General features: G+C 41.3%; 1 protein-coding gene across 1 annotated transcript in view; it reads right to left on the minus strand.

Moving 5' to 3' along the window:
* Positions 1–4,310: 4,310 nt before the first annotated feature.
* Positions 4,311–22,255, minus strand: part of AGBL3 (AGBL carboxypeptidase 3) — a 55,262-nt gene continuing 37,317 nt past the window's right edge. Inside the window, exons 15-19 of the mRNA XM_053657064.1 lie at positions 21,601–21,672; positions 15,527–15,575; positions 14,175–14,371; positions 11,039–11,270; positions 4,311–7,505 (exon numbers count right to left, since the gene is read on the minus strand). Of these exons, the coding sequence (XP_053513039.1) occupies positions 7,184–7,505; positions 11,039–11,270; positions 14,175–14,371; positions 15,527–15,575; positions 21,601–21,672 (872 nt within the window). The 3' untranslated portion in view covers positions 4,311–7,183. The remainder of the gene's footprint in view (positions 7,506–11,038; positions 11,271–14,174; positions 14,372–15,526; positions 15,576–21,600; positions 21,673–22,255) is intronic.

The raw sequence follows: 22,255 nt of genomic DNA on the forward strand, positions 1-22,255 counted from the left end.
CCACGCTCCCAATAAACTTGGGCAAACACCGGGGCTGAAGTTTTTCTTGGCCTGATGATTCTGGGAAGAGCCTTTGTCCTCTGACTGGGTAGAGGAAGGAACCCTGAGTTCTTGGCCCTACTCAGTTGGAATTTAGCCTCTGTGACCTGGAGGCAGGGACCCGAGGAATGCCCCCGTGGGCAGATACCACAGCCCTTGACCGGGGGAAGGGCAGTGGGACCCCTGTCTTCTCAGCCACACGCTCTAGACTCACTGCTTTTACTGAGATTTAGTAGATTTTCATCAATGATTGTTTCTTCACATGTTGTATATCCTTAGGACCATTTCCAGGGATTTTCCTCTTCTTTTTTTTCAGTAGTTGTGGGAATAGGGAGAGAGCACCCACCTACTGGCCAAGGTCTCTGAACATTTCCTGTTTCTTACAGGGAAAAGTTTTAATTGCATAAACGGACCTTTACATAGCAAAGAATATCATGAATAAATCTAAAGTGTCAAACTTCAGAAAATTACAGAGTGAGAAACAAGTGGCTGTAAATTTCACCCCTTAAGTTAATCTATGAATTTTGAATTTACCGATAGGTTCAGCTGCGGGTCTCTTCAGTGTGGTCGTTTAGGTTTTTTGTTTTCTTAAAACTAGCAAAACCAATAGAAGTTTACCGAGGTAAATATTAAGTTACTTTTACGGATTTCTAAAGATTGATACATTGAAAGAGATTTTGTCTTCGATATCTCCATCTGGTTTTGTAGAATGTCAATGGTGGTTTAAAATAAACGTAAAAACAACACTCTCCTCGTCCATCAGGATGCCCGAGGAAATGGAAATAATGTATCACAATTAGATCAAAACCCTCTATGTTTAAAATCGCTCTTAGGGATTACAATTCTATCAGAACTCAGAGAGAACAAACAAAGAATACAATTGAGTAATGGCAGTTAAACTAAACGGAAGTACATCTAGATTATTTTTAAAGAGAGAAAAAGCAGATGTCTCACAGTGGGTGTGGATGTGAGGGTTTTCCGTTGGAAATCTGAACTGAACCTGCCAGGGCCCCTGTGACCCTGGGTCTCGGTGGCCTCGCGAGAGAACGCTCCTCCTTGCTTTGGGCGGGAGGTTTGCCACCATCCACCTGCTTCTTTCTGCAGAGGGCAGGTCAGTTTACTGCCTGCAGCAGCGTTTTGGCCAGAGAGGTTAGGGGCCCCTTCACCCTCTGCAGCCTGTCCCAGGCACGTGCATTGCTTTTCCAGCATCTTTCCCCCCTGGTCCTTCAGTTCCCACACTCATGCTGTTCCCCCTCTCCTTGGGGAAGCAGCTGTAGGCTTTCCCGGAGATGAGTGTTTTTATCCAAACCATCCGTTAGTATTTCCCTCTAAAGTTGTTCTGGATTTTTTTTTCCCCCTGAGATGTGTTTCGCTTTAGTTAGGATCAGAAAGATTTTGATCCACCTTTGACTGATGTCTGCCCTTGAAGGAGAGATCTTACTGAAACCGGAAAAGACTGGCATTCACACTGCCTGTCCCATACCAAACCCAGTAAGCAGAGACAGGGATTGAATCTTCATGAGTGATTTATTGAGATGGCCAGCGAACTGAGAAGCTGGTGAGTTCATACCCTAGCAGACCATCTTAAATTCCATTTCAAACAGCTCCTTTTTATAAGGAGAAAGTATAGGTAAGGGGCTTGGAATTCAGGGAATAGTTAATTGGATTAAGAAACTGTTGGATTTTTTAATCCAATAGTTAATTGGATTAAAAAACTTCTAGCCCTGGGTAGTGGTCTTTAGCTGTGTCCTGGGCAGTGGGTATCTCACTCTGGAGCACAATGGCCCAGATTCCATCTCGATGGCCTGCAGGCCTCCTGGGGCACAAAGGTGGACCTGCTTGTGGTTTCCTGGAGTCAGGCAGGGTCACCCCTTCAGTTCCTGGAACAGTAGCTTTTACATGCATTATTATGCTTATTAGCTACTACTTAAACTAAAATTTTCTAGCTCTTGAGTCCTCTATCATTACGGCCTCTACAACTGGTGAGTTGAGGGCGTCATGAAATAATGATACTCTTCAACCAGGGCAGAAAAGCCTTTGGCTAACTCTTTCTTCCTCCTTAGAGTACGCTGGCTTCTTTTTAAAAAAAAAAAAAATCATAGCAGCGGGAATAGAAGGGAGACCCAAAAGGCTTTGTCTCCAGGAGTCAGGTAACATCACCAGCACAGCTGGGGAGCTAGCTGGACTGATGCTTCTGCAGCAGCTGGAGGCCCTCCGCGGGCCCCGTCAGTGTCCAGGAACCAGACCACAGCTACCTGCTTGGAACCCCACAGACCGCTGTGCTTCTAAAACACGCAGGTGCCCGGCAGCCCAGCCAGATGATCCGTGGGGCAGGGCAAGCAAGGCCTGGTGAATCCAACATTCCGCTGACAGCTCTTGCTTGCACACACAGGGAGTGACACTGTTTGTGCACTGGGGGTAGCACGAAAGGCTGCTTGCAGACCGAGGGGGCTAGCCCGGGAGCTCTGGCTCCTCGAGGCCCCACCTGACACTGCAGCCAACATCTTCTGCAGGCGAGCATGTGAGGGCAATAAGGGTGAGACATGATGCATTGGAGGACTCCCAGGCCCAGGTCCCTGAGGGAGGCCCCTTCCTCTGGCCTGAAGTTTCCTTCTGTAGCATTGAAATCCGACCCTGATTGCAAAGGTTGCAGGGAACTCCCTTCCCTGTGGGCTCGCTCTAGAGGTCAGTGCAAAGGAACAGAGTCAGAGACGTGGAGGGCGTGACCAAAGGTATTAATGACTCCACTGAGCAAAATGTCTTGAGCCTTGTCAAAGTTCATAGGTCATTCCAAGAGTTCTCAGATGGCGTGACTCAGGGACCCAGGCTTCTGTGGCCAGGCATCTTCAGAAGAGTGCTTCTCTCCGAGAACGGACAGTATTATTCCACCAGGTGGATTTGCTATCTGCTTTTTCTCTAAACAAAACCTCACACTTTTAGGATCGCTCTAGGGGGCCGAGGCCCAGGCCCACAGCCTCGGTTGTCTCTCACCCAGAACTTGCCATGAACAGTTCTCTCCAAGGGCCTTTAGAACAAAGGATGAAATAGTCAGCCCAGGCTGGCCTTGGAATCTAGGGGGGCACCACGGCTTGTTCGGGTGAGCGGTCTGCCAATGACCGTGGAGACTTAGAGGCTCTTACCAGACTTGGTGGTGAGGGGTGAAGATGACCAAACTCTGAATAAAATGACCATTGCTTGCTTATAATTTATTTCAAAGAGAAATCACAAATTAGCAGTTGATAACACGTTTCTGAAAGTATTCAGCTCTGATAAAGAAGAGTTTTGTTTTGGGGGGACAATGACTTAAAAAGCAAATCCCTTTTATATGCAGAAAGGGCGCTCACCCTTCTGGGGTAAAAATGAAGCACAATTTTTTTGGGTGGTGGTGGGCAGGTCATTCCTATCTTAAAGCCTAAGAGAACAATTTACTGTGCCAGGGTCAAAGCCCCAGAGTCAGCGTCTGCCCTTTGTTTCATCTCCCCACGGCCCCTGCCTCACTCAGAAGCGTCAGTGCTGCGGCGCAATCAGGGCCCCGGCGCGCATCACGCTGCCAAGTGCTGGGAGCCAAAGGGGGGGCAGATCTGGTCGGGCCTGCGCAGAGGACGTGCGTAGCAGACAGTCCTTCTTTCACAGTGGCCTTGATTCTTTGTCTTTTTCTTCCTTTTCTTAAAATATTTTTTAAATACTCAACTGAAGACATTTTTTTTCATTCCTTCCAGAGAGAGAGGAAGGGAGAGAAACACAGATGCGAGAGAGAAGCGTCGATGGGTCGCCTCCCAGACCGGAGCTGGCAGCCACAGCCTCGCGTGCGCCCTGACTGGGAAGGAAAACCACAGCCCTTCACTGCGGGACGACTCGCCAACTGAGCCTCGCCGGCCAGGGCTGTCGTTTTCTTTTGCTGCACAGAGAAGCCCAGGTTGCCAAGACCCTATTATCCTAATTACTACAGCTTTATAGTAAGTCTTCTAGTCAGATAACAACAGTCCTCTGACTCTGTTCTTCCCTTTCCAATTGTATTGGGTAGTCTGAACCTTTTGCCTTTCTGTATAAGTTTAGAATCAAGTTTGTCAATAACAACTGGCTAGGATTTCGATCGGGATTTCACTGCATCTATAGATCAAATTGGGAAGGACCAGCCTCTTGACAATATTGAATCTTCCAATGGATGTACGTGAATCTCTTTCCATTTATTTAGATTTTTTATTTCTTTTATTAGAGTTTTGTGGTATTCCTCAAATAGATCTTGAACGTGTTCGGTTTATATCCAGGTCTTTTTCTTTTTTTTTTTTTTTGGCGCTAAGGTAAATGGTATTGTTTTTTTATTTCAAATTCCTGTGTTCATTGCTGGTATCTAAGACTGATTCACTTTTGTATGTTAATTTTGTATCTTGCAACCTTGCTATAATTGCTTATTATTTCCTGTGGGGTTTTGTTTTGTTTATCTGGGATTTTCTACATAGACAATCTCGTTCCCCGTGCACAAACATAGTTTTACTTGTGCATACCGGTTACTTCCTTGTCTTACTGAATTATCTAGGCCTCCACTCCGGTGTTGAACAGGAACGGGAGGACAGACATCTGTGCTGGTTTCTGATCTTAGCAGGAAAGCACCTACTTTCCCATCATTAAAATGTTAGCTGTAGGTTTGGGGGTAGATGTTCTTGATGAAGCTGAGGAAGTTTCCCTCCATTCCAAATTTGCTGGGAGTTTTTAATCGTGAATGTGTGTGTGGAATTTTGCCAAGTTCTTTTTCTGCATCTATTGATACGATCACATAACATGGTTTTCCTATCTGTTGATGCGATGGATTGATATTTAGATATCGAACCAGCCTTGCATACCTAGAATAAAGGCTACTTGACCGTGGTGTATTATTTTTAGATGTTACTGGATTCCATTTTTCTGATATTTTGTTGAGAATTTTTGCATGTATGATTATGAGAGATATTGGTCTGTAATGTTCCTTTTTTGTAGTATCTTTGTCTGGTTTTAATATTAAGGCAATCTTGGCCTCATGGAGTATGTTAGGAAGTATTCCCTCTCTTTCTATCTTTTAGAAGAGATTGTAGAGAAATGGTTTAAATTTTTGTCATAAATTTTTGGCAGAATTTACCAGTGCACCCATCTGGGCCTGGTGTTGCTCTTCCAGCAGGTTTTTATTTATTAATTAAATTTCTTTAATTGTTATAAGGTCTATTAAGACCGTCTATTCCTGTATGAATGTTGGCAGATTTTGTCTTTCAGGGAGTTGATCCATTTCATCTGTTATCAAATTTGTGGGCAAAGAGCTGTTCATAGTATTCCCTTATTATGCTTTCAATGTCTATGTGATCAGTTTTGGTGGCCCTGCTTTCATTTCTGATTGGTCATTTGTTTCTTCTTCTTTTTCTTAACATTGGTAGATTATACATTTAATTGACAATGCAATACTATTTACCACTAAAAATGAGCTATCAAGCCATAAAAAAAAGATAGAATTTATATACATATCACTGAGTGAAGGAAGCCAATCTGAAAAGGCCTGCAAACTATATGATTCCAACTGTGTGATATTCTGGAAAAGGCAAATTGTGGAGACAGTAAAAAGATCAGTGGTTGTCCGGGGTTAGAAGGCAGAGCATAGAGAAGTTTTAGGGCAGTGGACTACTCTGTATGATACAGTACTGATGGATATGCTTCCTTATACATTTGTCCAAGCCCATGGACTGTACAACACCAAGAGTGAAACCTAATGGAAACAGGGAGCTCAGGGCATAAGGATGCACGGTATCAACGGGGGTTCGGCAGTTGTAACACATGTAGCATTCTGGTGGGCTGTGGTTACGGGGGCCAGGGAGGATACGGGAAATCTCCGTGCCTCCTGCTCAATATTGCTATGACCCTAAAACTTCTCTACAAAATGCGGTCTATTCAAAACCAAAACCAAAACATCATACTTACTCTTTAATATCCCAACGAGCTCTCCGTGAATTCTCTTTGGCTGCTGAAAATATCACTGAGCCTAGGCTGCCCAACCTCAGCCTGTCAGGTTCCATCTGGCTGTAGTGACCTAACGAGGCTTGCGGCCTGTGCCTGCAAGGTCCCTCTCCTACCCGATCCGCAGGCTTCTTACCTTCATCCTGTGATGGGCACCTTCACTGACAGCGACTGCAGGCCGGGTCGGTTCTCACCCACCCCCTGCCCTCGTCCCCCACTCCACTGGCTGACACAACCGTTTCTCAGCAGTGTGTCTCCTGGATGACAAACCACCAGGGGCTCCACTTGCTCCTCATGAAGCCGAAGCTGCACATTCAGTGGCTCTAAAGGACACTGCCCATCTCGTCTTTTACATTTCTGCTAAATTTTCAGAAGTGAAATGACTATTGCAAACCATAACCTATAAACCTACATAGTTCAGAGCCATTTTGTGCCAAACTTTTGCTCTGTGTTATTAGCATTTTTCAATATATAGTATTTTTCAAATTGTTTGAATCTCAGCACTTTACTGTGCATTATCTATCTTATTCTGTAATTATTTTAGTCATGCATGTTTTGTATGTACAATTATACAGTAATCTTCTGGTGGGGAGAAATGTCTTCTCCCCCCGCTTTTTAAAAAATCACCAGTGTTTTCTATCACACTACAGATAAAACAGAAGTTCAGGAAGTGTTTGTCGACTGATTCATTCAAGTGCCTAGTAGGGACATTAAAGTCGGTGAGAGACAGGACAGGTCATTCCCTCCTGAGTTCCTGGTTCTTCGGTGTTGGATGCATAGGTCATTTTGGGTGAAATAAAAGGTTCAGAGAATTTTTTCCCACCCTGAGAAAAATGAAATATAAATACTTGAGAAGATTTTAAAATCCTCTGTGTTCTCCCCAGATCTCTGAGTCTGTCTCCGAAAGATGCCCCACTAAAGAAGATGGGTGTCTAGACTCTGTAGTCTGACCTGGGCTCGTGCACGTGTGTGGGGGGGAACAGTGCTAGAGGTGGGCAGAGGGCTTTTCTTTCTCTTTAATATGTAAGCACGTGTGATCTTTCATCCCAAGTTTTCAGAGCAGCGTGAAGCTACATTCTTTCTGCCTCTGGAACTCCAAATGGAAGGTGGGTTGTCCATCATTCGTATCTGGCTGCTCACCCTTATTTTCAGCGGGATGGGAGAGCTACTACACAGGGCTTTGCTGGTTGGATTCCTTAGCTTGAAGACTCTTGCCTTTGATAATATTCCCATCTTTTTCGAAACTCGAGGATGTGGTTTCCCATTTGCTGTTGACAGGTGTCATGTCTTTGGTCCTTATGCCCTTGAAGTGAGAACATGTTTTCTCCTGCCTTTTGGAAGTTGACAAACTTGCGAATGACCTCTGGGACACAGGCTGGAGCCATTGTGCAGAGCTGACCATAAGGTTCCCGTGGCTCATAAAAGGGGAGTGTCTGGGTGGTACCCAAGGTGCGCTGTATCTCTTTATGTTCATACAAGTAGCTGGGTTTCTAGGGAAGAAAGACAATGTATGAGTTTTTGCCCAATATGTACCCTTGGCATCTGGGATGGTATCAGTCTATTTTCTTTCTCCTGCGCGGAGGGAGGTCATCTTCCCTTAAGCTGTTTTACCGCCATTGCTATGAGAATGTTCTAAGTCCTCATCTAGGTGATGGCTTTTCAGTGCAACTCCAGTTCTGCGTTTCTCAACACCCAGAGGGTGTGTTTGCTTGGGCACCTGCTCTGCCCCAGGCTGAGACTGTCCCGATGGAACAGTCACTCTGAGCCTCAGCTCCTTACATCACCTAGTGGACGTGACTGTTCTCTGGAATTTCACAAATCCACTTTATTCTATTAGAATGGACTCATCATACGTACTCTGAGATTTTTTTCTACAGTCATTAAAAAGATCAATGTAAGTCCAAGAAAGGGAAGTTTTCCTTCAGAGAAGGAGGTTTTGTAAATTATAAATTGCGCGCCACCTAAAGTGTCTCCGTTTTCTTTAGAATTTATTTTTTTCTCCCCCAAATCTCGACTATATTTTCAATCAAAACTGTAATTTTTAAATAACTGTAGACTCATGCACAGTTGGAAGAAATAATAGAGAGGTCCCACGCAGCCTTTGCCCTGGTTCCCCCAGAAGGAATACCTTGCAAAGCAATAGTACAACAATATAATCAGGATATCGCTCCCGGTTGTCAAGGTACAGACGGTTCCCTTCTATTTTCCTTTTATAGACATACCTACCTTCTTCCTAGCCCATCCCCTCCTTACCTCCTGGCAATCATTAATCTGTTGTCTGAGTTACGTAATTTTGTTATCTCAAGAATGTTATATACACAGAATCATACTGTACGTGACGTTTGGGATTGGCTTTCTCGCCTGGCACAGTTCTCTGGTCACGGATCCAGACTGTTCTGTGTATCAGTGGTCCATTCCTGATGACCACTGAGCAGCAAATAGTCTGTGACCTGGTGCACTACACTGTTTCATGACTCAGCCACTGAAGGACCTGTGGTTGCTTTCCAATTCATGGCTGTTACAAATAAACCTGCTGTGAATATTTGTGTACAGGTTTTTGTGTGACTGTAAGTTCTTCATTTTTCTGGGACTAACGCCCAGGACAGCAATGTCTGGGGCATAGGGTAGTTATATATGCAGTTTTAAAGGAAGTTGTGAAACTGTTTTCCAGAGTGACTGAGCCATTTGACATTCCCACCAGCAATGTATAAGAGGCCCAATTTCTTTGCATCCTCATCAGCATTCAGTGCTATCACTATTTTTTATTTTAGCTCTTCTGATAGCATGTAGCTAACTCATTGTGGTTTTAGTCTGCATTTTCCTACTGGTCAAGGGTGTGGAATGGAATGTATTTTTTTTGTGGTTATGTGCCACCTTACATTGTGTTTGGTGACATGTATGTATATCTCTTAGTTTCTGAATGAAATGTTTGCTTTCTTACTGTTACATTTTGAGACCTCTTTAATCTAGATACTAGTCTCTTGTTTACATGGTTTACAAATATTTTCTCCTATAAAATAGGAGAAAATATTTTTATCCTCTTAACCAGATCTTCTGAAGGGCAAACACTGTTATTTTGATGTAGTCTAATTTATCAATTTTTTTTTATGGATTATGCTTTTGGTGTAAAGTATAACTTTTTGCCCAATTCTAGATTATGAAGAGTTCCTATTTTTCTAAAAGTTTTATAGATTTCTGTTGTGTGGTTAAGTCCGTGATCCATTTTGAATTATTATTATTTTTTGTGTGAGAAATTAGTTTAGGTCAAGTTTTATTTTTTTGGACTTTGGATGTCTAATTACTCCAGCAACACTGATTGAGAATTCTCTCTCCTACATCGAACCACTTTTGTCAAAATTAGTCAAGCATATTTGTATGGGTCTATTTCTGGGTTTTGTTTAGTTCCATTGATAAAGATGTCCATTCCCCTCCGATACTACACTCTTGATTACAGTAGCTACATAAAAGGTGTTGAAATCAGATAGACTGATTCTACTTTATCTTGCTTATTCAAATTGTTTCTTTTTTCCTCTAGTTTGTAAAAACAATACTGAAATGAACATCACTACAGAAATCATTTAGCTCTTTCCTAGGCTTTTTACCCCTTAGGATCAATTTCTAACGGTATAATTTCTTTTCAGAATGAATGAAGATATTAAGGATTTTTCATTTATATTGTTGGGTCATCTCCCAGAAACTCTGTACCAGTTTACATTCCAATAATTAGTGAATGAATTCTTTCACTGAGAAGCAAAAATGAAGAGCATTTCATTATTTGCTTTTGATGTGCACTCTTTGGATTTAAGTGAGATTGAACATTTTAAAATGTTTATTGGCCATCGTTTTTGTAACCCTCTGTGAATTTCTGGTTCACAGCTTTTGCTCATTTTCCTACTGAAATACTTTGGAATTGATTTGTAAGTTATCTTTCAATATTACTCTGCATTTTGCTATGTAAAATGTATTCCCATGTATAATGTGCCCCCATGTTTTTGGCCCAAACTTTCAGGAAAAAAAACCTTTTCATTTTAATTCTGTTATTTATTTACATTTAGATACTTATTTTTTTATATTGTAAAAAAATTTTAGCATTTATTTTTGAACATACGGTACAAGAAATTTTATGTGACAAATAATTGCAAAACACAAGAACTGATACAAGGTTTTTCAGGTACTGCCTGAATAGTTCGTATCCTTATTTTTCCCTCAAAAATTTGGGCAAAACAGTGTGCATTATACACGGCAAAATACAGTAAGTACATTGGTCCCGTTTTTCATTTGTATGAAAAGGGGAAATGTGAGCGCCTGGCGATGAGCGACTCTGGAGTCAGAATGTCCAGTAGGGGTTGAACCAATTCTGCTACCTACCGGCAGCGTGACCTCGGACAATTCCTAAACTCCTTTGTACCTCCAATTCCTCACGTGTGGACTGTAAACTGTGTGTACATGTGTAAACACAAGGCTGGGTCTAGTACATAGAAAGCAGTTTTTCAAAATCTGTTGATAATACTAATGTTATATTTATTATTTTCTGCTTGTCATTGTGTTACTTTTATTTGCATAGATTTCCTTTTAGCTTAGTGTTGGTTCTATTTTCTTTTTTATCTTTAAAAGAAATCTGGTCTCATCCTTTCTGTCTTCCTCCAAGGATCAACAAGCTGAAGTAAGTCAAGTTAACTACTTCTAAGTTTGGCGGCCTCCTAGGACTATAAAGTTTAAGCACACCTGAGAAATTTCAAGTCAGGCTATGGTCGTGCTTTATTAATGCGTACTTTAATCATAGACTCAAATTAATGAGTGGTTTCATGCAGATAAACATTCAAATAAGACCCGATAACTCTTTCGTTCCCATATCTAGTATTTTCTTATGGCTTTGGGCCTATGTCCCTTTGTCCAACATGATGTAGCTGCCACCATTTTTAAGAGCTTATGTTGGTTTCCTAGGCTAATGACTCAATTAGCTCTGCTTCCTTTAAAAAGAATGTCTTAAGTGGTTAAGAATGACAAAATCGCATTGACTTACTGATGTTGGTTTTGGAAGCAGGTTCTTGGGTTGAGCATCTGTTTTATCTGAGTGGTCTGCACATTTTTAGTGCTTTTTATGATAGGGATCAAATACTGCAATAATTCTTCCGTTTGAGTTATTCTTTTATTCCTGTACATTCTTTTTTCATCATCTGTCCAATTTATGCCAGTCTTCTTGCTTTGGAAAGAGGCAGATTTTTTCATTTTGCTTTTTATGTTGTGATGCAGATCTGGAGAGCAACCACAAAAATACGTACAGATGTAGAGACTGAATTGCTCCAACAATTATTTATTGAGCCTTACATGCCAAGGATCCTATCTAAATAAAAATTCTTACCCGTCTGAAGCTTACTCTTTAATTACAGGGGCAGAAAATAAGCAAATAAACAAGTAAAATATGTTAGATAATGATAAAGTTTATGGGCTAAAATAAATCGGGGAAGGGGATAGAGAATTCTTGGGCAAAGGTTGATTTCTGTTTTTAAAAAGGTGTTCATGGAAGGCCCCCGTGACGCTAATGCATCGAAGGAGTTAGGGAGGGAGGCAGGCATCTTCCACAGGAAAGAGCATTCTCGGCAAGGGGAGCAGTGAGTGCGAAGGCCCTGAGCCAGGAGCATGGGAGTGTGTTCAGGGAGGACTAAGACGGCACAATGGCTAAAGGAGAATGAACTAAAGGGAAAGAGACTAGAGCTCAGATAGGTAGAGTGAGGGCTCAGTTTCCATGAGGGCTCAGAGGCCACTGAATGTGAAACAGGGATAAGTGCAGGGCTTTGGCAGAGGAGTGTCACATCTCAGCTCTGTTTGAACAGGATCATGCTGGTTGCTGAGTTAAGAATAGACTAAACAGGGGCAAGTCTGGACAAGCAGGAAGGTTACTGAAATAATACCCCTTTCTCTTGGAAGGTTAGTGAGATAATGCAGGAGAGAGGGATACAGCTGGGCCCAGGGTGGTGGCCATGGCCAGAGAGTTTTACGTCAAAGTCATTTGAATTTGGTAAAAACAAACCCCACTCTTGCAGGAGGCCTTCCATTAGCCAGGCCTGTGGTTCCAGGCGTCACTGCTCTGCCTTTGGATCATTTCACCCACGTAGGTTGTTTTTGTTAGCCACCTGAAACCGTTTCTACAAGTGCAACTGGTGGATTCCAAACATTGATCAACCACACCAGCAAAAAGAAATCAAATTATTGAAGCGAAGTGATGGGTTTCAGAGGGAGTTTCTTACACTATTCTCACTCTTGAAATTTTTTTAAAACGAAGTTCAAAAGTGCATTCCCTCAACCATCAGTGGCCATCCAGACTCCAGGGCCATCAGTTTCCTCGGGGACATACTGTATTTTGCTGTGGATAATGTGCTTCTGTGTACAATGAGCACCCATGTCTTTGGCCCTAACTTTTGGGGAAAAAATCTTTTGTTTTAATTTTTTTATTCAATTTTTTATTTACTTATATTTAGAAACAAAACTGATTATCATATTCCAGGTTATTATTTTTGCATATGGGTATAATTATTGCTTTCTGGAGTTATACTTTTAATGCATAAGCATAAATCAAAGAATCAAAGTTATATAGACCAGAATTAGTACTACCCATGTATCATGCTCATCCTTCTTTTCCCCTCAAAAATCTGGGCAAAAAATTGTGCATTATACACAGCAAAATACAGTCATTCTAATTAGTACCCTCTTTCTCACATCTATCAAAATACAGTCAATATTCACAACCATCACGGCCTGCCTTACCTGGATACTTCTCACCTGCTACAGTCTGGCTTCTACTCTCACCGCACCAGTGAAATTGGTATTTCCCAAGCCAACTGGCCTGTTGTACTTGATTTCTCTGCTGTTGCTTATTCCCAGAGCCTTGAAAGACTCCCCCCTTGATTCACTGAGCATTTCAAGTGTCCGGGGCGCCGCTCTTGCCCTGTTTTACTCCTGTTTCTCTGGCCATTTGTTCGGTGTCCAACACAGGCTTCTCTTCCTCCGCCTAACTTTTAAGTGGGCTGTTCCCCAGGATTCCATCCCGTGGTCTCGCCTTTTCTCACCACGTGATTTATTCTGAGCACTCACAGCTGTACCCGTAGCCTCCACAAGCCACGGATGATCCAAATATCTGTTCCTCTTCAGTCTAAGGGTGGCTCTGAGTCCCTACTCATCTGCCTGCTGGGTGTCTCCGTTTGCATTTCCCCACAGACACTGCTAATTCAGCTTGCCCACCGCAGCCCCTCTCCTCCTGCATTCCACGCCTCAGTCAGCAACACTGCCGTCACCCAGCTAAGACAGGACCCAAGTCAACCTAATCTCCTGCACCTCTGTTTTTGGAAGCTCTATTCATTCTACTTCCAAAGAGTCTCTTGAATCTGCTTCTCTTCAGTGTCCTCCAGCTCCTTTTGTTCAGACTCTCTTTCTGCCTCCCTTGGACTTCTGCATTAGCTTTCTCACTTGTCTCCCTGCCCCCAGTCTCACTGTTCTTCAGCCCGTCAGCTGCTGTCCCCTCAGTCTTTGCCGTCTCAGCGGATGGAGGGCTCAAGCCAGCTAGTTGCTCTGGCCCCAAACCCTGAGTTTTACCAGTGCAGACACCTGGGAAACAATCATCAGTCAAGATCTAGGAGCGATCACCCCTAAAAGGACTCCCTGTGCGCCTTCCCAGTTCGTTCTTCCTTCATCCCCTAGTTTAACCCCTCCTACTCCGGGAAACCTCATCTGTTTTTGTCTCTATAGATTAGCTCTCATTTTTATTGCATAAAAATGAGATTTCATATAACGTCTACTTTTCTGTGTCTGGCTTCTTTTACTTAGCACAGTGCTTCTGAGATTCCTCCATTGCTGTAGCAGCAGTTCTTTGATTTTTTATTGTATGGTACTGGGAGGCATCATTAACAAGGAGATACTGAGAATAAGGCAATTAAATAGATTTTTTTCAAGGCTATAGTAAACTGAAATAATTTTCCTCTATATTCAACTCATACAGAGATTGAATAAGGCAAGTATTTTTTCAAAGTTGGGAATAAAATGGCTATTAATCATCCCTGTTTACAAAAGCTGTTCCCCAAAATCCTGATTTCATAAGATTTATTAATGATGATACAGTGAAAGCCACCTTTGTATTTATTAAAATTCTAAAAAAAAAAACCCACCTTCTGTGGGTATCCTTGTCTTCTCGGTCCAACTGGAAATTTGTTTGCTCGTAGCAGGCTTTAGGGATGTCACTCGGAGGCAGTTTTCATACCAATCTATGTTCTTGGGCTGAATGATCTCCTGGATTGGCCTCTTACGGGCTTCTAAGATATGTCTCAGTTGGTCTTTGCTAAGCCTCTGAATCGTGCTTCGGGAGCTGAAAAAAAATTGGGTGCTCTGATTTCAATGTCAACAGTGAACTCTCTAATCAAGAGTAATGTAATACTGTATTATATTTGTGTACTACAACTTATAGTATGCAAAGTATTCTTACAGACAGTATCTTACTGGGGGCTCTCACCAGTGCTGCGATAGAGGCAGTATGGAAGTGTTATCCCTGCTGTTACAACAGAGAGGGAATGTAAGAGAATGTTAGGGAATCAGAGAGATTAAGCTTTGCATTTTCAAGATCACATAGTTAATATAAGGGAGAAGAAGGTCTAGAACTCATATCTTCTTGCTTCAGTACTTTTTCTATTACTTTCTTTTATCTTGCTGTACCATTTGATTTATTTCCCTAGATATGATAAATAAAATAAAAAAAATTAAGTCTTAGTTTAAATCAATCGATCCTAGATCCAAGTAAGGTATGGCCAAGATGATTTTCTACTTAAATTCTGGGGGTAGGAGAGTTTGCATGTTTCAACAGAACTCATTTTTGCTGAACAGCATTCCAAGTTCTTAGAGATATGCCAAGGAAGGGAGGACACACCATATCTCCTCTGCTGTACAGTTTCAGTCTATTCCCAAATACGTGCCTATTCCACGGGTCATGCACATTATTCCTAGCAACAGGGAAACTTGCCAAGGGAGCCAGTGATGTAATAACTACTGGTTTACACACAACTACAAGGTTTAGCTCCATTATCCCTGATGTCTCTTCCCATTATTCCTTTTTTAGTGTTTAGGTCATAGTGTTATACCTACATGACCAGTGCTCCAATTACTATTACAGATAGTGGAATATTTGATAGGCATTCATTCTAAAATGCTAAATAGGTTTCTTATGCTAGAAATATTCCTTTTAAAAAAGACAAATTCAGATAATGCAATGAGAAATGCAGAGAACTAAATGTCTGCTGTACATTTTAAGGCATCCATTGGGACAGTGTGGGAATATTGAGATCTCAGAACCCTTCAGAACACATCATATGGGCAGTCCTCTATGGTGAGACGGACCTAGTCATGGGAACTGTGTAGAATGCAAGGAGACAGCCAATGAGCAGTTGTTGTCAAAATGTGACTTTTACCTTCACTCAAAATCAAAACCTTATAAAACAGAGGAAAAGGAGTTAGGTAGTACTTCTCCTACCTCAAATGTCCTTTTAGAAGGCAGGGAGGGGCTTGTCCAGAAATTTTCACTGAAAAAGAAATTATACCATAAAATTTCTGAACTTAAGATTTTTAAGATGAACAAAACTTAATGCCTTATGTTCTTAAAAATTATATATTTAAGGGCAAATTTAATTGAGCTTATCTTTAATGGTCTCTTTCAGACATATGATATATGTTAGTACATATTTTCCTTGGACACCTTTTAATTAAACTGTTTCAACAGAAGAGCAAACAGTAGAAATACCCATCTGATAACAGTCCAGATTAAGAACTGAGTGTTAGTCTGTGAGGATATATGAAGGGCACCTACCCAAAAAGTAGGACAACTAACTTTTCAGAGGGCCAACCCAGGGCACAGCCATACCAGACTGAAAAATAGTAAAATATGTAATAAATCATTATACACACATGTATTATGATTTTAACATAAAATATAAAATAGGTGTTTATTGCAATTATATATTATTTGATTTTATGCTACATGAATACTTTAAAGCAAAAACAACAGAACTAGTTAACAGTGGTAATTAGCAGTAATAAAACAAATTAAACAGTGTGTGTGAGAGTAGTATAACAATATATTTATGCTTCTCTGATACAGATTTTAATGCTTGATTGGATATTTAAATTTTATAAGCCATATTATTGTGTTATTTTAAGACACACACATAAGACCTTTTAGAAGCTGAATGTAAATACAGTGGGGCTGACTGAATAGACGTCACCCATACTTAACACAACTGAACACTGACTTGTTTCTTCAGGCCCCATGATACAGTAGGGCCTTTTCGCTCTGTGTTTCCCTTCCCAATAATATTCTTTAAACCGCCTGCGGCATTTGGGGCACCATACTTTTCTTTTAGTAAGTGGTACAACCGAACGCATTCAACATCCAGCTCTCTTTGACTTGCAGGTCTCTTATCAAGCCCACATCACACCGATTGCTGGTGGCAGTCCCGTTCAATGACATCGACTTAGATACCCTGTCAACAAAGGAGTCTGATCTGGGATGTGACTTTCCTTATCAGCAGTAACAGGTTTCTAGACTTGTAGGAATAAGTCTCTAGTTCTGCAAAAACGTCTGTCGTCTGGTATCTACAGACTTGTGTTAGCAGACTAGCTTTTCCACATTCAGGCTCTTTGCACCTTTAAATTCATGACATAAGGTCCCCACGTCTAAATGTCCCTCATTTCTGGAGAGCCCAAAGCACACTGGCTGTCACCACAAGTTAAACTTTTTTCTCAGGAAAGTGTTTTTAAAGCACACAGGTAATCTGAATTTAAACTGAAGGTGGATGCCAAATAAGTGAGTTTTTAGTGTGGGTTAACTTGGCTGCCCTTTTCCGGTGTCATGCTTTTGAATTCTGAGTCAGGCTTATTTACCCCCAAATGGAATTTCACCATATGAGTTTTGGTCATCATATACATAATATCAAACAAGTCAGGTGCAGTTAATTCATCCTTTCCCATATGCCTTATGGACTCTTCCAAGGCCATCAAACATGTTTAGAGAAACAGCACTGAGTCGCGCCCCCTCATCCACAGGGTGCATGTTCCAAGACCCCCGGTGGGTTCCTGAAACCAGAGATCGTACTGACCCCTCCGTACACTGTGTTCTTTCTATACCTCCATGCCTGTATAAAATTTAATGTACAAATTAGCCATAAGAGATGAACAACTAATAATAAAATAGAACAGTTATAACAATGTACTGTATTAAAAGTTATGCGAATGTCGACTCTCTCGAAATATCTGTACCATAGTCACCTTTGCACAGAAGGAAGCACTTTAACGGCATCTTTTGTCATATTCAAGCCGCCGGCGTCACTGCTCTTGTACTTGGGCATTTCTTGCACACAGCGCTGCGACACCAGCACAGTCAGTCTATTTGGTAACTGAGACGGCTGCTACATGACTAATGGGTGGGGCAGCGTCTGCTGCAAGGAGATGCTGGACAAAGGGGTGGTTCACATCCCAGGCGAGATGGAGCTGGATGGTACGAGATTTCCTCATGCTACTCAGACAGCATGAGATTTAAACCTTGTGAAGTGTTTATTTCAGGACTTTCCTATTCAATGTTTTAGGACCGAAGCTAACCTCAGGTCACGGAAAGCAAAACTGTGGATGTGGGGGCTACTACATGACATTGTTTGACTTTCCTACGTTAAACCAGCCTCTCATTCCTGGGATAAATCCTACTTGTTCATTGTGTGTGAGCCTTCTTATATGTTGCTAGATTTAGTTGCTAGTATGTAGTTGCTAGATTTAGTTTGCTTGTCCTGCTCTCTTGTCTTAATTCTTAATGATTCAGAACTTGGTTAAGAAACATATTATCAGGCCCCTGTAAATTCTAACGATCACCGTTTTGAGAAATCCTCTGATTCTTCTGTTCCCCCAGACAGCGCCTACACAATCCCACGGCACAGTAAGTTGCATTGATTCAATTATACAGTCCTATTGCCCATTCACTTGTTATTCTCTCCGCTTCTTGAGAACAGGCAATATTTTATTTCCCATTTTCTTCTAATATAAAGCACAAACTTTGCATGGTATAACTTGAGACCTCTGTGAAGGAGATCAACATCAGATTTTTAAAAGAACATGAGCAAAGATGGAAAGGAGATTATATAACAAAGAATGAATATAAAAGAATGGCTGAGGCATGGAAAAATAGTATCAGTAAGGTTAAAATATCAAATGAACTAACATATGAAGATATATTGAAAAGATGAAGTAAGTTTTGCCTAGCTACATTCAGAATGAAAATATACCAAAGAATGTTTAGATTTGTTCTGCTGGGATTATTTTAAAATACTGATGGGTGACGAAGAGCAGAACCCTCAGCCTTTAACTTGTTTCTGTCTTTCCTGGCAGAAAGCTTTCTTCTGACTAGAAAGAGGATGGAGGTAGAATAAACACTGGCAAGAGATGACAGAAGTCAAAGCCTCCCAATGAGTTACCTCTGGTCTCAGGCATACTGCCTGTCAAGTGAGAAAAGAACTTGCATCTAAGATCACAAAAGCATTGACAACATTTAAGAACTCAAGGAAATGACTCACCTCTCCCTGTTAAATGCCCAACTTGTCAGTTAAGACTCCATCCTAATTTAAGGACCAATTCCTTAAAGAAACCACTCCCTGAGATGGACAGGCTGGGTCAGAGCCCTGCCTGAGGCACCAGCCCGGCCAGAGCACATCACTGTCACGGCACCTGTCTCACGCTCACTGTATGGAATTAAATGTGAGTCTTAGTGGACTTTAATACCTGCTCCTTAAATAAGCAGCCAACCTGGCTGACAAGAGGGGGAGTTGTGTTTCGTGCAGAGAAGACAGCATAAGCAAAGACAGGAAGGTGAGAAGACATGCATTTTGAGGTGACAGGAAGATCATCTTTGCAACAATGTTGAGTAAAAGGCAGAGAATGGCCAGAGATAAAACTGGAGAGGAAGTCAGGGGCCGGCTCACTGGGAGTTGTGTTAGAAAACTTGGTTTCTGTGCTGCAGCTGGTGATTGTCAAGAAAACTGCTCAGGATGCGTAACGGTTAGATGCGTGAGGTGCCACCAGCTCTCCCTGTCACCCCCAAAGCGGGGAGCTGCAAGGCTGGGAGCTGCAAAGTGCAGTGTGCAGGTCACAGCCCCAGAATCACGTGAGGTGATATACAGAATGTGCAGAATCTGGGGTTGACAGCAGAGACCAACTCAGAGTCCGAAGCTGATGCTTTCATAAGCTCCTTAGGTAATTGTCAGGTGTGCTCAAATTTTAAAACCAGACATTCTACAAGAAAATTGGCCCATGATCTTCAAAACTGCCAGTGCTGGGAATAATAAAGGCCAAGCAGCTGTTTCAAATTAAAAGAGATTAAAGGGATGTGGCAATTTAATGCAATCTATGATCTCGACTCAGGGAGAAGTTTTGCTCTAAAAGGACAGTGTTGACACATTTGGCAGAATTTAAATGTGGTATGACATGAAATAGTATCGTATCAAAACTGAATTTCCCGATTCGAATGTAAGAGCGCATTCTTGGAAAATACGCAATGAAGTTGTTTAGGGAAAAAGGAGCACAATGTTTATGAAAAATTAATCGGGGGAAATACAGGTGGGTAGATAGATGCAGTTCTTTGTACTAAATTATTTAAAAAGCAGACATTAAAAAAAATGAATAGAGGTAGCCTAAAAAACACTAAGTCTTGGGGCTGTGCCAACTTCAACCACTGTAAGAAAACTGGGAATCACAGAAAGGCTTTGGGCACATGGTTTGCAGGAGCAGATTTGTGTTACTGATGGATGGCTGTTTGGTAGAATGAAAGGTGTGGTAAGGATGACAGTACTGGTGGCTAGGGGACCAACTAGAAATCTGTGGGACTCCTGGTGATGGGTCATAAGAGTCTGAGAAGAATGCTGGTCGTTAAGGGGGAAGAAAGAGGATTCTGAGGTAAACTCAGCCTCATTCAGGGGCTGACTAGACATGAGATGTAGAAATGAAAGGAGAAAAAGGGTTTAGCGTGGCTGGTTATGGAGACAGTACTGCTACCAAAGTCATACAAAATACAGGAGGAACAGCACTTAGTGCAGAAGTAGATGAACTTGAATTGGAATATGAGGGGCATCTAGGTGAAGATGTATGGCAAGCAGGTGGTTAAATATGAGTCTGTAGCTTTGAACGAGGTCAGGTATGTGTACAGGTATGCATGTATACATATTTACACACAAATATGTATGTATATAAACACACATATGTATATAGTACAACACTGACACAACCAAGATCAAGATCATGAGATGCTGAGTCTGAGAAGATTTAATTTAGCAGAAATGAATTTAAGAACCAGCACATTGAGCCAAATACCAAACCAAAATTGAAGAAGGACAGAATAGGGGAGATATAACTTAGCAGCTGCCCTATGAAAACAATGCTTTATATGTTTGGAGTACATGTAAATCCATATGTCAATAGTTCAGGACAGGGGTGTCAAACTCATTTTCACTGGGGGCCACATCAGCCTCGCAGAGGCCTTCGAAGGGCTGAAATAATGTTAGGAGTGTATAAATGTAACTACTCCTTAACTGTTAAGGAGTTGAAATGACATTTGGCCCTTTGAAGGCAACTGCGAGGCTGATGTGGCCCCCGGTGAAAATGAGCTGACACCCCGGGTTTAGGACAGTTTTCAAACGACAAGTGCGACCTTACACTGCATTAATGGAAATCTAGTATCTAGAAAGAAGCAAAAGAGAATGAAGGTTTATTCGTGTACTCAGTAGATGACATTTACAATACCGTGTTCAGCTTCATTCAAGCTTAAATAGGGATGGAAAACAGTGAAATAAGATGGTACAGAGAGTTGGATCATGCCATATGAGGGACGGTGGACAGAAATGGAAGCAAAGTTTCAAGGAAATAAATCATAGCTTAAAAAAAATACTTACAATCTATCACATGGAAGAGGCATTATGTTTGTTCTCATTACTTCAAGGAGAATCAGGGAAAACGAGTTGGTCAGAAATGTTTGCCTTTAAGGGTTCTTTACTCTGTGTTTGATGTTATTAGATAGATGGGTGAACTCTACAGAAACAAATGTTTTTAGCTCAACACGGAAAGAACTGCTTCTCGGGTCTATAGCTCTGTAGCAATGGAACGAGCTGTATTGTGATTTGGTCCAACAAAGGTTGGGTGTGCCTGGGTCCTGTGATGAGTTGGAGATATGAAGAGAGGACTCAAGGTTTCTCTCTGCTTTAAGACTCAGTGAGATGGGAATGAAAAAATTAGACAGTAAGGTGAATAATTTCTTTTTATGGACTATCTAAAATAACAAAAGAGCAAGTTGACATAGAGTGTTATCTGCTGGTTTCCTCTACATATTTCTAGAGCTATAATTAAACATAAAAATTTAGGTTTAAAATTTCTGGAAAGGTGAACTGATCCTTGTCTATCCATTTGGAAGCTAATCTAGCTTCTTATACACAGAACGTGATCATACACATATCAGTAAATGGCTCACGTACAGATGGTAAGTCACCGCGCACAGCTGCCCGATATTCCCATTTTACTCACCCAAACCTGGATTAGGAAGCTGTCTTCTCAGATAACCAAATACACAATCATCTGATACATTTGGCCTCATATCTAGAAAAGATGGCAAAAGAGCCTCAGTTGTGTGGAAATAATTCATTGATTCTTTTACAGTTCTTATTTTTATCTTTTTCTAAATAAACAAATGCCAACAGATGAACATGTAAACAGTTTACACATTTAGTTTAACTCCATTAAACCAATACAAACAGCTGTCAAATCTTATAAATTTTTGTTGCATTTTTGCTATTTAGGGCAAAACTCTAAAAAATGTTCATATCCTTTAAAGCAGCAATTTTCTTTCTAAGAATTATAAATAAATAAGAATATACACAAATGGGGAGTTATAAAGTCTTCAGCGTTGTTTATGATAGAAAAATGTGAACAGTGGTTACCCATTGGGACGGCTAAATTAAGATAATGGAGCACTTTGCTACCATTTATTAACATGTAAAGAGGTTAATTGATAGACTGCAATTTTAAATGAAAACATAAGTTGCAAAACAACTTGAACTTAACTTGTCTCCCTCTATTAAAAGACGAGCCCTCTATTAAAAGAAATAAATGGTATGGCGTACTTCCTAATATCCCCAGGCACCAAGCGCAGTGGTGACCTTCAAAGTTGTGGCACCAAAAA

This window comes from Artibeus jamaicensis, unplaced genomic scaffold (genome assembly GCF_021234435.1).
Source record: "Artibeus jamaicensis isolate MK-2021 breed Jamaican fruit bat unplaced genomic scaffold, CSHL_Jam_final scaffold_3307, whole genome shotgun sequence".
In the NCBI taxonomy this organism is placed as follows: Eukaryota; Metazoa; Chordata; class Mammalia; order Chiroptera; family Phyllostomidae; genus Artibeus; species Artibeus jamaicensis.